Source organism: Heloderma suspectum, chromosome 2 (genome assembly GCF_057233095.1).
Source record: "Heloderma suspectum isolate Gila_16-S chromosome 2, 16-S_ref, whole genome shotgun sequence".
Classification (NCBI taxonomy): Eukaryota; Metazoa; Chordata; class Lepidosauria; order Squamata; family Helodermatidae; genus Heloderma; species Heloderma suspectum.
The window spans coordinates 339,703,917-339,718,624 of record NC_139459.1 but is presented as its reverse complement, the minus strand read 5'-3'; the positions used below and the strand labels follow the sequence as shown (position 1 = coordinate 339,718,624).

At 46.1% G+C, this 14,708-nt stretch overlaps 1 protein-coding gene across 1 annotated transcript; it reads left to right on the top strand.

Annotated features, from left to right (window-relative positions):
* Positions 1-493: 493 nt before the first annotated feature.
* LOC146355154 (uncharacterized) lies at positions 494-14,415 on the top strand. The gene is made up of 2 exons (XM_084840745.1): positions 494-1,811; positions 7,052-14,415. The coding sequence occupies exons 1-2, from the start codon at positions 1,166-1,168 to the stop codon at positions 7,561-7,563; spliced, it is 1,158 nt and encodes a 385-aa protein (XP_084696871.1). The 5' UTR covers positions 494-1,165; the 3' UTR covers positions 7,564-14,415.
* The last annotated feature ends 293 nt before the right edge of the window (positions 14,416-14,708 follow it).

Sequence of the window (14,708 nt, the reverse complement as noted above, 5' to 3'; positions counted from 1 at the left end):
GTCTTGCCTGGATTCAACTTCAACTTGTTCTCCCTCATCCAGCCCATTACTGACTTCAGGCAGTCATTCAGAGGAGTCATACCTTCCTTGGATAAAAATGTTAAGGAGAAATAGATTTGGGTGTCATCAGCATACCGATAACACTCGGCCCCAAACCTCCTGATGATCTCTCCCAGTGGTTTTAAGCAGATATTGAACAGCATCGGGGTGAGATTTTTTATTGTAATTAAAAAAAAAAAACTATGCTAATTCCTGGACCCCAACTGCAAAACTATGCAAGCTTCTGGAGCGCCCTTTGGCTATGCCATGCGGGAAAAAGCGCAGGTGTTAAACTCATTTTACGTCACTGCTGGTATCTGATGGAACCAGCAGGGGGAGATCGACGACCGTGCCTGCTGAACTGCAAGCAGTTCTCCAAGGTCAACAGCATCCGATTAAAACACATACACACACAATGAGTTGGCTTCTTCCCCGCTGGAGAGAGGTCAGTAGACCCGAAACACTACAGAGATCCAGGGGCTTGGAGGGGAGACGAGCAGAGACGGGGACGCAGGAGGTTGGGGGGGAACAAACACACAAAGCGTTACACAGAGAGAAAGACTCCCTGATGCAACTAGTCCCTCTGATAAAGCAACAAACTGCTGCTCGTCCTAGAGCCCTCTCCGTTTGCAGCATGCGACGGACGAGCAGCTGCAGACAGGCAAAGCAGGGTGTGCGAAGCCAGGCTCGGATGCCTTCCTTTTCCTGTCTGCAAAGGAGCGGTCTTGCTGGAGCCGCCTCCGCCTCCCAGCCTTGCCTATTGGGCCGCTGCTCTGCTGATGCCACCCTTCCCTGAAAGAAGCCATTCGGTGGGTTGATGGATGTGACGTTGTGAGTGGGGGTTGGCCAGTTCAAGTGTCTGAAAGAGACCCTTCCAAGTCCCGATCGAAGCTCCACCCACGACGTTACTACTGACTAACAACTGTTCATGTGAACACTCGGTTGTGCAAAAGGTTCCATCTTGGCTTTCTTCTTGTGCCTTTGTGTTCCATGCAACCTCTGTGTTATTTTCCTCCAGGGGTGGCTTCTAGGTCTTTGGAGGAAAGTTTGTCACTTTTAAGGCATTTAAGGATCTGGAGCTGTGTGGAGTTTGGTCCTGATCTGTGTGGACTACTTGAAAACAGAAATGCCTCATACTCCTCGTCAGCGCTTGCAGCCTCGAGCTCCTGTGTGGTCAGAGACAGAAACTCGAGATTTTCTTGCCCTCTGGGGTGAACTGCTGATTTTAAGGTGGATTGAAAACCGCCCGGCAAACAGCGACATCTATGAGGACCTTTCGGCACAAATGATCGCCAGGGGTCACGAGCGCAATGCTTCGCAGTGTAGGAACAGGGGCCGGGACCTCAAGCGGAGTTATCGGAGGGCCAAGGATGCGCAAGTCTGTGCCGGAGCTGAGCCGGTTTCCTGCCGCTACTTTCGAGAGTTGGATCAGATGTTTGGTGGTGAAATGGACGGTGTAGCGAATCGAAGCCTGGGTGGTATGGATGGGTCCATGCGGGTCGTTGTGAAAACCGAAGCTCCAGAAGACATGGAGGCCCCAGTCTCAGAAGAAGAGGGCAACCAAATGACGCCACCGAACACCCTCTCGAGCATGGATGCTGACACAGACACGGAAACGGAACCCAACTTGGGGATCTCGCGAGAGCTGGTGGCAGCAGACCCAGATGTGATTGAAACCACAATAGGGGAGGAATGTTCCAAAGACAAAACAGTGCGTTTATGTGGACAACCAATGGCTGGCCCCAGCAAAGGTGGACACCACACTGTTACTGGTGAGCAAGTACCCTGTTACTGCAGTGGCTTTCTGTGAACCTTCTCAGTTCAGACAATTCTAAGCCAGCTGTAGGAACCCATAAGAACCCATCTAGAGTCTCACTCTGTAGGGATTGGCTCTTGGGTCATGGAGGGGCAGGGGCATGACCTGAATTTTCTCCTGTTTAGAGGGCCAAATTAGATGTGCCTTGGGAGAAAGATGAAGACCTGAAATTGGTTTTAAAAGAGGAACCTGGCTAAGGCTGGATGCTGTGGATGCTATGCACGTTATCTCACTTTGCCAGGAGAAACATACGGTGCTACATATCCAGATTCAGCCAATTTTAGTCAAAAAGTGGGAGGGAGGGAAGGGGGTCTTTTAGCGGGGATTGGGAGGGTCTGGAGGTGTTTGGTGAGGAGGCCACTTAGATTTTCATCCCAGCAGCCAATCAGCATTGGTTCCCAGCAGTCTTGGCTCCACCCTAGCAAACTAATTGGGCTGAGGGATACAGAGGCAGGCAAGCAGGCAGGAAATAGGAAGGAGGAGGAGGAAGGGGCTGAGGAGAGAGGAAATGTAGGAGTGTGGAAAAGTGTAAATGGGGAGGATTTGGCTGGTTGGAGGAAGAAAAGGATATTGGAGAGGGAGAAACTCAAGGGATGAAAGCAGAAATAATAAATATAATGTAGACACAGGAGTGTTACCAAGGTATATACATTCTAAATTTGTTCACATTCTTGGGATCTTCTGCGACAGATGCACACTTCCAGAGGAGTAGGGAGTTACAAAACTATTATGAAACCATCTGACATGTAGGAGTTAAAATTACTACCCTTGGTAATCACAGCCACTGGTTTTAGACATTTCCTGCTTATATTGGTTAATATCACAGCTCATATATCAGCAATAAGCATTTGTACCTACTGTGCTGTTCCTATACCACTGGGGACATTAATTATTGCTAATAGAGTTATTATGAGGCTTGGCCATGTACATTCTTCCAAACAGAGAAAACAAGATTGGTAATATGCTACTAATGTTATATCCATATGCTACATATGTTGCATACTTGGGCTTGTTGGTGTCTGTGATAGCAGATCATTCTTTCACAGAAACAGCAGTTTCACACAGACTCGTATGTCAGATGCAATTATGTGATAAAAGATGGGTTTATACCTCAGGCCCCTTTGTGAGGGGGGGGGACTTTTTTCACCATTCTGCCACCCCACACCCTGAAAAATAAAACCCAGAAGTGTTGGGGAAACCTGAAATATATGCAGTGCTGAATTATCGAACCTAAATTTTATTTACCACTTTAAAGTTGCGTTCCTGTACCCATCTCCTGGGAGTAAGCCCCAGTGAACTCTGTGGGACTTCCTTCTGAGTAAACATGTATAGGATTGTGTATAAGAAAATAAGAATCCTCAGGAAACAACGTTATGTAGACATCAAAGGTATTGTTTTTATCTTTTCTTTTTTGGCGTTTTTAAAATATACATCTGTACATACATTTCTATATATCCATAGCAATGGATGCATATGAAATGCATATATATGAAAATACACCTTACTAGCAATTATGCATAGGCTTCAACAAAAGTGGACCAGATATCCAAATAAGGATCCATTTGAAGGTGGCATCTATATGCCACCCATTCAAATACTGAAATAATGGTAAGGACCTCAATTCATTGCATTATAGGAGGCAAATGTTTATCCTTCCAATGTTGCAATATCAGATTTTTAGCTGTCAAGTAGGCACGGAGAATCTATTTACACTGACCATTCATTAATTTCCATGAAGCAGGTAAATAATTTAAAAAAGCATGCACATCAGCGAGTATTAAAGACTGTTCCAGCACAAAATTTATCCATATAATAACCTTCTCTCAAAAAGAAGCAGCTACTGAATATTCCTAAAACATATATTTAAAAGAAGCATTAGCCAAATTAGACAATCCCTTATTAAAGAGGCATTGAACTGTCTAATAGCCACAAAACAAACATTTTTGCTGAATAAGACGTAGCCTAAGATCCATAGACAATATAGGTATAGACACCAAAGTGACAATATTGGTATAGACACCAAAGTGACAAGTGATTAGGCAGAATGGGACAATCCAATTTCCTATACCATTCCTGCTTAAAAACCTCAGCAGTACTGTACAGAAACAGAAGGAATGTGACCATGATCCACTGAGAGTTAGTAGGATTTAAGGTCCATTGAAATGAATGGGACTTCAGCATGACACAGGCTGCAATCCTATATATACTTATCTGGGATTAAGTCCCATTGAACTAACTGGGGCTTACTTCTGAGTAGACAACTGTAGGATTGCTCTGTAACTTTCTTTCTCTCTCATGACATTTGATTTTATTTCAAAATAAGGTTAACAAAATAAAGACAACAAAAAGAACATTCATAATCATAAATCAAAATCACTCAAGAAACAAAGGAATTCACTAATTATAAATCGTAGTCTATAATGGATATGCTTATGGAACTTTCTGTTGATAGAGCCTTGCATTTCTAAAGGAAAAGCTCACAAAGGTGCATCCTTTTAATGCAATTAATACTTCACTGATGATCGTTTCTAAAATGATATTTTTGTAAGAGTATTTTTCCCCCTTCAGTTTTTTGCCAAATTTCCAATTTTTCCATGTCAGGCCTCAGAGACTGGGGGTGGAAAGCATTTTTTCTCCACCCCCTGCCACTTGGCCTTTATTTCTTAAGCTAAAATTATTTATCTTTTTCGTCCCCTTCCTTTGAAAATCAAGTGACTGACAAATCAGTACAATAGTGTCAGTTCCCTCCACCTCCACAAACCCCTCTGCTAGCAAAATTATTGTGTGTCATGTGCTTGAGTATGGATCCTCTGAGGCCTTCAGATCCACACAGGTACTGCAAAGATTTAACATGTTATTCTGTGGGCCAACATCAGTTTGGACTCCAGCATCCAAGGATTATAGAGTGGAATGGGCAAAATGCAGGATCCTCCAGCCATATTAAAGATCAGCAAAGCGGAGACTGGCCATTTATTACACTGTTATGCCACCCTTCCTCCAGGGAGTTCGGGGTGGCATACAGTGTTCTCTCCCCCACACCGTGTTATCCTCACAACAGTCCTGTGAGACAGCTTAGAATGAGAGGGAGTGAGTAGCCCAAGGTTACCCAGTGAGCTTCGTGGCTGGGTAAAGATTTGAATCTAGGTCTCCCTAGACCTAGTTCAACATTCTAACCCTTGGGTCACCAGTATTGTGCCCGTGGGCACCAGTATGCCCACAGACCCCTCTTTTGGTGCCTGCCAGGCTTCCTGCCTCCTGATTTTTATTTTATTTCTTAAGATTTTTTTTACTGGAATACTTGCATGCTGCAAAGCAAAGTACTGCCCTCCAGTGCCATCTTTGAGTTCAAAGGGGTAGTTTTGTGCTTTGGAGCTCAGACCCCACCTCTGCCTTGTACTTACGTACTTGAGCATGTTACTTTTCTTTTAGTCTCACCAGTTTGCCTTCTGGGAAACAAGTGTTTTGTGACCAGCTATGCTCCCCATGGCAGCCACTTTATGAATGGGCAAGCCCCTCCCCCGGCAGCCATTTTGGCTCCATTCCTTCTTGGAGGAGCAGACCCAGAAGGTGGTGCTGGGGCACTTTTGTTCGACTCCCTGGCCAGTGGCCTGTGGAGTTCCTCAGGGATCCGTTTTGTCCCCCATGCTATTTAACATATACATGAAACCACTGGGAGAGGTCCGGAGTTTGGGGGTTTGGTGTCACCAGTATGCTGATGACGCCCAACTCTACTTTTCATTTCCATCTAATTCCAAGGAATCTGTTGCTGTGCTAAACTGCTGTCTGTCGGCAGTAATGGACTGGGTGAGGCAAACAAATTGAAGCTTAATCCAGACAAGACAGAGGTGCTCCTGTTCAGTTGAAAGGTAGATCAGGGAATAGGGATTCAGCTTGTGCTGGATGAGGTTACACTCCCCCTGAAGACACAGGTTCACAGCTTGGGTGTACTTCTGGATTCAGCCCTGAGCCTGGATGCCCGGGTTTCAGCGGTGGCCAGGAGTACTTTCGCACAGTTAAGACTAGTGCGCCAGCTGCGCCTGTTCCTTGAGATGTCTGACTGGGCCACAATGACACATGTCTTAGTTACATCCCGTTTGGATTACTGCAACGTGCTCTACGTGGGGCTGCCTCTGAAGAGTGTCTGGAAACTTCAACTGGTTCAAAGAGCTGCTGCCAGACTGTTGACTGGGACTGGCTACAGGGAGCATACAACTCCCCTGCTAAAACAGCTTCACTCGCTTCCAGTCTGTTTCCAAGCACAATTCAAAGTGCTGGTCATGACCTATAAAGCCCTGTACAGCTCGAGTCCAGGTTATCTGAAAGACCGTATTCTCCCCTATGAGCCTGCTTGTGCCCTGAGATCTTCAGGGGAGGCCCTTCTCGCGGCCCCGCCACTATCAAAGGCTCGCCTGGTGGGAACACGGGAGAAGGCCTTCTCGGTGGCTGCCCTAAGGCTCTGGAATTCCCTTCCTAGGGAGGCAAGAGTGGCACCTTCCTTGGTATGCTTCTATAGGCAGACAAACACTTTTTTGTTCCAGCAGGCCTTTGGGGATAGATAGTTTGCACCTGTGAGAATATGATAGATTGGTACCATTGCTTATATTGTTGTTGTTGTTTAAATTCTGATATTTTATACAATTTTAATATTATTGATAATTTAATTATATTCTTAACTTTTGTATATTCTATTTATATGTTTTAACTGTATAAGTGTTAACGTTGTAAAGCCGCCTTCAGTCCCAGTATTGGGGGAAAGGCGGGATATAAATGATGATGATGGTGATGTGAGAGTGCCCACTGATCCAAAAAGATTAGAGACCCTGCTCTTACCACTACACCACAATGGCTTAGTAAAGCTATGTAAGGCTGTGAGCTACGGTAGATCACTTCCCTCCACCACCACCCCAAAACCCTTGCTAGCAACATTATTGTGTGTTGTGTGCTTATTTATTGACCTGAGACCTTCAGATCCACACAGGTGTTGCAAAGATTTAACATGTAATTCTGTGGGCCAACATCCGTTTGGACCCCACCCAAACAAAAATAGAGAATGCAGCACAGTCTTAGCCACTCCTTGGTGCTGTCCTCTGTATCTGTGCCAGCGGTCAGAGCTCTGAGCTGAGTGATGTGTCAAAATAGAGCAGTAAACAGAGCTATCCTTCAGCGCCTGACCAGATCTGTTCTTTCCCCTTGCAGGCCGAGGCAGGCGAGATAATCCTCTAGGGCGCCCACTGACAACAGCAGAGAGAATGGCATCCATGCGGGAGAGGAAGAGGCGGTCTCACGAAGAAATGATGCACGAGATCATGACCGACTACCGGAGGACCTGGGAGACCATGGAGGCCCTTCACGAGAGGGGAGAAATCAGTGCAGGGGAGTTTCGCGAGGCCATGTTGAGGGAAATGCTTTTGGACAGGGAGGCCCGGACCCGGGAAGCCCAGCTAGACCGTGAATCCCGGGCTAGAGAGGCCCAGTTGGATAGAGAAGCAAGAGCCAGGGACAGCCAGCTGGAAAGGGAGATTAGGATCAAGGAGCTCAACATGATTGAGGCCGAGCTCCAGCGCACCAGGGATATCCTCCATCCCATGGTCAATGCCATGGTGTCTGTGGCCGAGGCCTTGCGTACGACAGGCAGTGCACTACAACAGTCTCGCCAGCCACAGCAAAGCGGAAGGCGTCCCTTTTTGGAATTGGAAGATAGCAAATAATTTCCTTTGCAGGGGCAATAGTATATAGATACTGTATTGGACAAAAAGGAGGGGTAGTAAAGGGGGGAGGGGTGAAAAGAAAATGGCTTCCTCAGGAGTTCTAAACACTACAGTTGTTAGTTTCTTCTGGAAGACATTTTCTCTTGTCTGGTAAACAGCTCAGCTGAATTCGCTTGCCTTCCCCTGCCCTCCGGTTGGTGCAACTCTGTGAGTTTAGAGAAATAATATAATTCCATGTGGGTTTGGAAAAGGAAAGAAACCTAAAAAGAACGTTGGCTTGTTGCTCTAAATCTTCACTTTTCCTACAGCCAGGTCCAGTGCCAGGGTCTGAGCGATTTGGGTATCTGGGGGCTCTTTCTTGAGTGACTGTACCAAGAACATATCTTGGAGTACAAAATACATTTGGATATCCTCAAATGGGAGTTTTGTGTACGTGTGTGTGAACGTGTGTATTGTTCACAGCTTTTCTTTTCCAAATACTCATGAGCAGGTGCTCATTCATTTACCAGATTGTGGACTTTCCAGAGGCATATGGCTGACCATATGCTGGACTGGATGGACCCTTGGTCTGATCTCTTATAACAAACGGGGGGGAGGGGTGTGGTCATCTGGGTAATCCTGGAGGGCTGGATTAGGCTTGGGCAGGCCAGATTTGAGGTTCTGCACCCCTGGCTTATAGGGTCATGGCCTTTCACACACATCAGCAGCGGGCCCAACTTTTCAGGAGCAAAGAACTGTTTGAAAGCTTGGGTTGGTATGACGTACAGATGTGGGAAGTGTGGGCCCAAAGGAGGTGGGGGGACTTCTCAGTGTCTCATAGAAAAGTGGCTTAAAAGCAGGACTGCATGATACACCCTGAAGCTGCAGGAACTGGTAGCAGTTACTGCACTCAGTATCCTATGAATCTCATGATTTTCTCCTTTTTTTAAAGGGCAGAAATCCAGCCAAAGTAAAAGCACTTTTAAGTCCCACTAATTGCAGTGGGGGATAGTGGAGACAGATTCTTATCTTTCATATCAAGGTCAATGGGGTTTGGGAAGTAATTAACTTTGGCTGGATTGTCTCCTGCCCCCCCGCCCCCATTTCTATCCTGTAATGCTGTGGAGATGGACTGGACAGTGCATGCTGTTCCCGCCTAGTGGAATCTCAGAGGGAGTGGGCAGGATTCCAAGGGATGAGTTAGCAGGACTTCAGTTCCATGCATAGTTCTTTGCTCCTCTCCGTGACTAGCTGAAACATAATTATGCATAGTGATCAAATCCATGTACATCAAGCAAAGGCAGCAGAAATCCGCTTTTCTTGGCCCAGAAATTTGATTTATTTTTAGGCAGGGCTGTGTGCATTTTGCCTCCAAGTGGACTGGATAAATGCTTCAGATGCAGAGAGAGGAGCAGTTAAAAAGCAAGAGGCAGGCAGCAGTTGTAGGTCCAATTAGAGTAATTATTTGTAAGGCATTCGCAGCATTTGGTACAAGTAAGAAATTGGTAATCCTAAGTTTCAGCTTTAAACTATGTATTTTAAAAGCCAAATAGCCAGTAAACCAAATGCCTGGTTCTAATGGTCGTTGCCTAGAGAGACACAGAAGCATGTGGGCAGTATTTGTTAAGACACAGAAGCCAGAAGTTGGGAGTGGGGCAGGTGGGAGTAGGGGGCACTTGCTGGAGCTTTCCTTGATCAAGGGGACATGATTTTAATGCTATGTGAAGCTCCCTTTCCTGTGTGAAGCTCCCTTCTTGTGATTTTCCCCCCTTCCCTCAGTAGCTTTCCAGTTCCTTTCCCCCATGCCATTCCCTCTCTCTCCCTCTTTATGTCTGTCATTCGACTCATCTCCAATTCCTTACCCACCAAAACTCACATTTCCTATGGGTTCAAATTAGGAGTTCTCCTTTTGCAGGTGTACGTGCAGAATACTCACAATTTTGAATATTTCCTCCAGAAAAGCACTCATCCAAGGATGGACCCTTGCTGTAACGTGCACCAAGCAGCATTAGTTGTATATCCGTTTAAGGGTGGAGCTGCACATTGGCATCCCTGTGTCAAGTTCCACCCTCCCCTTCTGTAATATCTAGTTCAACTTATTATTATCCCACCTCTCCTCCAAGGAGCCCAAGGCAGTGTACATTCTCCTCCGCCTCCTCTCTACTTTATCCTCACAACAACATTTTACCCTGTGATGTAGGTTAGACTGAGTCAGTGACTGGCCCAAAGCTATCCAGTGATCTTCATGGCCAACTGGGGACTAGAACCTGGGTCTCTTAAGTCCCCGTCCCACACGCTGACCACTACACCACACTGGCTGTTACCTAGGCTGACCATATTTCCTTGAGACAAAAACAGGATATTGGGATGATAAAAACGGGACGGGGTTATGTAATATTCTGTATTCATGAAAAACACAATATAACAGAACAACTGCAGCTCCCTTTGTGGTCTCTCAGGCTATAAGAGACCTAAAAAACAACCTAAACTCACTGCAAAAGAACATAGAAAGGGGTGCAAATGAATAACACTAATTTATTGCATATACACACAAAAAACACTCAAATATACATATATAAAATACTCATAAAATATCACATGAGCAGTAAACTAATCTGTATGGCATACCACACTGAACACTCTAATGCAGGACTGCAGTGGCTGGACTTCAGTGGCCAGACTGCAAAAAAATCATAAACATACACCAAAAAGAAAAAAAAAAGGAATGAACCCCCCGACTGCTATCACAAGCCAGGATATGCTAATGTCCCACTGGAGAGTTCCGCTGTAATAAAAAAATAGCTAACAGCCTGTTGAACCGAAATATGAGTCTGAAAAGTCCGAATCAAACTGAACGTAGGGCAGAAAGAATCCCTATGGGCGGAATGATGGTAGAAATAACAGTAAGACTCACCCTCCTGGCTTCCACACGCTGAATGGGGCTTAGCGACCGCGTCTTGAATTTCCCGCCACTGCAGACAAGCCAGGGGGTGGCGTCTGATCGTCGCTAGCTCAAGAAGTCTGTCCCCAACTGGATACAGTAAATAGGACTTCCTCTTTCGTCACACTAGTAGTTTTACTGCACGCGTTGATTAGCATAGAGCCTTATGATAAACGCGTTCCGTTTTTTCCAAAAAGTTAAAAACGGGACAAAATTGACATATTAAAACGACGGGACAGTTGGGAAATATGAAAAAAACGGTACTGTCCCGTTTAAAATGGTACGTATGGTCAGCCCACTCTTGCCCCCATGTCCTGGTGTTACAATGTGCATTTCACCACTCTTCCCTCTCAACGTACATTTGCAGGCTGTGGAAATGCACATAATTAGTGATGCCACCAAATTTCATAATTACACAGAACAAGATCTCAAATTAAAGGAGAACGCTCAGCCAAGATTACATGGATGAATTTGTTACTTTTCAAGGAGATAATTTATTTGGGATAAGTTTGCCCATCACTACATGTAATTATGGCATCAGGACACAGGGTAAGTAGACATGAGGCGTGGAGGAGAGAGATTGACTCAGCAACATAGAGATGCCTTTTTCAGCAGCAGCCACCCTGTGCATCCTTCTCAATATGTTATTCCGCCTTAAGATAGCAACATTCCAGTCGGCCATTCATGTGGAATGCTTACAGCATGGCCCTTCATGCATATTGTTTGTGCTGCTGTTTGTTTTGGCTCATGTGGTTGTGGGGAATAGGCAGGGGAGAGAGCATCTGTCTTTTTTTAATGCAATCTGCTTTGTTTTTTTCTGTCTGGAATATGAGAGAGGTGCAGCCACCTTCATGGCTGGCTAGTTCAGTATATAAAACATATTCTGACTCTTCCAAAGGGCTGGATGCACCCGATCTCGTCTGATCTCGTAAGCCAAGCAGGGTTAGCCCTGCTTAGTACTTCAGTGGGAGACCACCTGGCAATGGACACGATGGTCTTGTAGGCCCCTTCCAACCCTAGGTGATTCTCTCTCTCTCTCTCTCTCTCTCTCTCTCTCTCTCTCTCTATATATATATATATATATATATATCTCCCCATGTTGCTTACTGCCCCCAGCCAGGCAGCCAGCCAGCCAGCCAGGGTCTCTTGCCTATCCACTCCTTTCTGGTCAACAGAACACTCCCCCAAGGATTGGTATCACATTGTTTACCCCAACCTCTTCCTTCTACATCCCTCCCTGCATCCTACAACCCCTTCTTTCAGGCCTCTCCCTCCACCATCCATCCTTTCCTCCAATTGCTTCTTCTTACTCCACTTCCTAATTTCCCCCTTTTGAGCCCTGGCTATAGACTGTCTTCCGCTTGGCCTCTCAGTCTGCTGTCTCCCCGTCTACTCAGCAGTTTTGCTTCTGCCTCCCCTTTTTTCCCTTTGGCTCTACATGACCTTTTCAACTGACCTTTTACTACCTGTACTGGCTTGGTTGGTTTTGTTGCGGATATCTTCACTCCGAGCAGTTAGAATGTTTGCAAAGATTCTATGACATCACAGCAGTTCAACCAGTGGCTAGGTTGGAGATGCTATCAAGTGATATCCAACCAACATTATTTTAGCTTTCTATATCCTATCAGGACACATCATGCATGCTCCTAAGGATTTCTTAGGGTGGAATCATAACATAAGTTGAATCAGTGCTTCACTATTTGTCCCGTCACTGTGAATAGCAAAGGATAACGAATGGGAAGGAGGGGGGGTCAGTTAGGGGTGCAGGAATATAGACCCCTTTTTCTGAAAAAGGTTGTTTGCAGCTATAGAACTGCCCCTCCAAACCCAGTGGCACTGGCAACACAGCCCCAAACCTTAGCTCTAACAAAGATATTAAACCAGTTTAGGTTTAGGTTTAATCCAGGTTCAGAATGGGACTTACCTATATAATGGGTTTTTTTTAATGTGAATAAACTGTTTTATCAGAAAACATTTGTGTAAAGGATGGTGTTTTTTTTCTGCAACAGTATAACAGTTAACAGTATAGTTACTAATACCTGTGAGTAGGGATGTCAGAGAATTCCGTGACGAATCTCAGTGAGGCTGAATGCCAGTACATTCAGCCCCCCGAAATCCATCGCAGAATGGCCTGCCACCCGCCCCCCGCAGATCCACCCCGGAACGAGACTTACCTGGGGCGGATGTTCCGGACGGCGGCGGCTCCAGTGGCGGCTTCGGCGGTGGTGGCTGGTCTTCCAACTGGCTGCCGCCGCCGCCATTCGCAGTCTGGTCTTTTTCTTTTTTTTCCCCATAGACATGATAGGCTATGTAAAGACTTACGTAGCCTATCACGTCTGGGTTTTTAAAAAAACCCCATGTATACATATGGCAGTGGCTACAGCCGCCACCATTTGCATTCCTTATTTTTTGCCGTCTTAGTCTACGTCAATATTTATGTAGACTAAGACGGCGAAAAATAAGGAACGCAAATGGTGGCAGCCGTAGCCGCCGCCATTTGCATACGTGGTTTTGTTTTTTTGTTTTTTACCCAGAGCCCTCCGCGGCCGGAAATCCGGCTGCGGACAGCCCTGGCCTGGGCCTGGCCAGCTGCTCTGTGGAGCTGCCGCGGAGCACAGCAGGCCGTCGAGGATTCCGGGGGGGAGGACCGAATCGCCTCCCCCCCCGTTGAGGATTCCGTGAACAGAATCTGCAAAAAGGTAAGTGACTTTTGTACATCCCTACCTGTGAGTCTTAGCACAGACCAAGCCTATGGTTATATCCAGACAGCTCTAATTTAGGGTGTAGGATGTGGTTTTTTGAAGCATATGACTCAAGCAAGTGAGTCAATCCACATGTTAAAGAAGAAGACAAAATGTTCAGTTTCACTACTAATTAATCTAAATAAAAACTTTGTTCCTCAAGTGTTCTGCAGCTGCAAGACCAGCTCCCATATGGGAGGACCCATGGAAGATCACCACAGCTACTTTTATGGTTAGGAAAAGAAATGCATCTTGGGACTTTCCTAATAAAGTAGCCACTCCACACTTCCATGTATCCCCACTTTAGACACAGAAAAACAAATAGAAGATATTTCCAAAAGTAACATCAGCACAGTCTCTGAATGGAGAGGAGATCCCAGCCTTCTGAGAATGAGGGGCCAGAAGCAGAAAGAAGGCCCAGCAGCCTCACCAAGTGTGGTGTGGAAAAAATGGAAAGCCGCTTATCTGAGCCCCATACCCAGCACTTGTCATTGGAGGGGAAAGCTGCCCAAATGAACCCAGTTAATAGTTTCTTTGGTCCTCCCAGCCAGACTGACCTGGCAAGCTTTCATAAGGCAAGTGTTACGAACAGAGGAAGTAGCCCTCGCCACCACAAAAATTCTATTACAGCCTTAGGCCAAAATATATCCCAGTGTGGTGCTAATAAGGCCGAGGGCTTGAGCCCTACACATATGAGGTAGATGGCAGGTTCTCCTTTATGCTGAGTCAAACCAACGGCTTGCCTTGGCAAATACAGGCCTCACTGCTGTAGTCTTGCACTGGCAAAACAAAACATGAGGTAATTCCCCTACTGCAGGCCAATCTCACCCCACTTCCTCCCAAAAGGTCCGGGGTAAAGACAGGCATTGGCCCTGCTCTCTGTCCAGGAAAAAAATAGCAGGGTGGGCTGGAGAATGCAGGGGGGGGGGGTGAAACCTGCCACTACCTCTAGCATGAAGTGAACGCTTTACCATTTGGCCTGATTTCCCTTCACACAGGAATGCCCAAGTCACCTAGATGTGGGCTGCCTTCCCCAATCCTAAGTGGTCTCTCATCTCCTTCCTGGAGGTCTAGGGGGGCATTATTCTCACTTTAGATCTGAGAGGTCCCCAGACAAGCCCAAGCACAACAGGAAAGTACAGTCAGGGCCAGAAATATTGGAACTAGGATAACTGTTTTGGCAATTGGCCTCTGTACGCCGCCACATTGAAGCTGAAAGGAAACACACCCAGATGGGAGCGAAGTCAGGACTTTCAGCTGTAATTCAAGGGGGTTGAAAAAAGTGGGGCACTAACCATTCAGGAAGTGCAGCCAGTGGCATACACACACACACATCATTGGTGGCTCATAAGTAATGGAACAAACTAACATCATTTCAAACTTAAGGATCACTTTTAATACCTGGATGAAAATCCTTTGCAGTCAACGACTGCCTGAAGTCCGGAACCCATGGACATAACCAAATGCTGAGTTTCCTCCCTCGA

Bases quoted from the DNA above. Each gene is read 5' to 3' on its own strand.
- LOC146355154 (XM_084840745.1), top strand. From the start codon at position 1,166: ATGCCTCATACTCCTCGTCAGCGCTTGCAGCCTCGAGCTCCTGTGTGG. The intron at 1,812-7,051 runs GTGAGCAAGTAC...TTCCCCTTGCAG, and splicing joins TGGACACCACACTGTTACTG to GCCGAGGCAGGCGAGATAAT.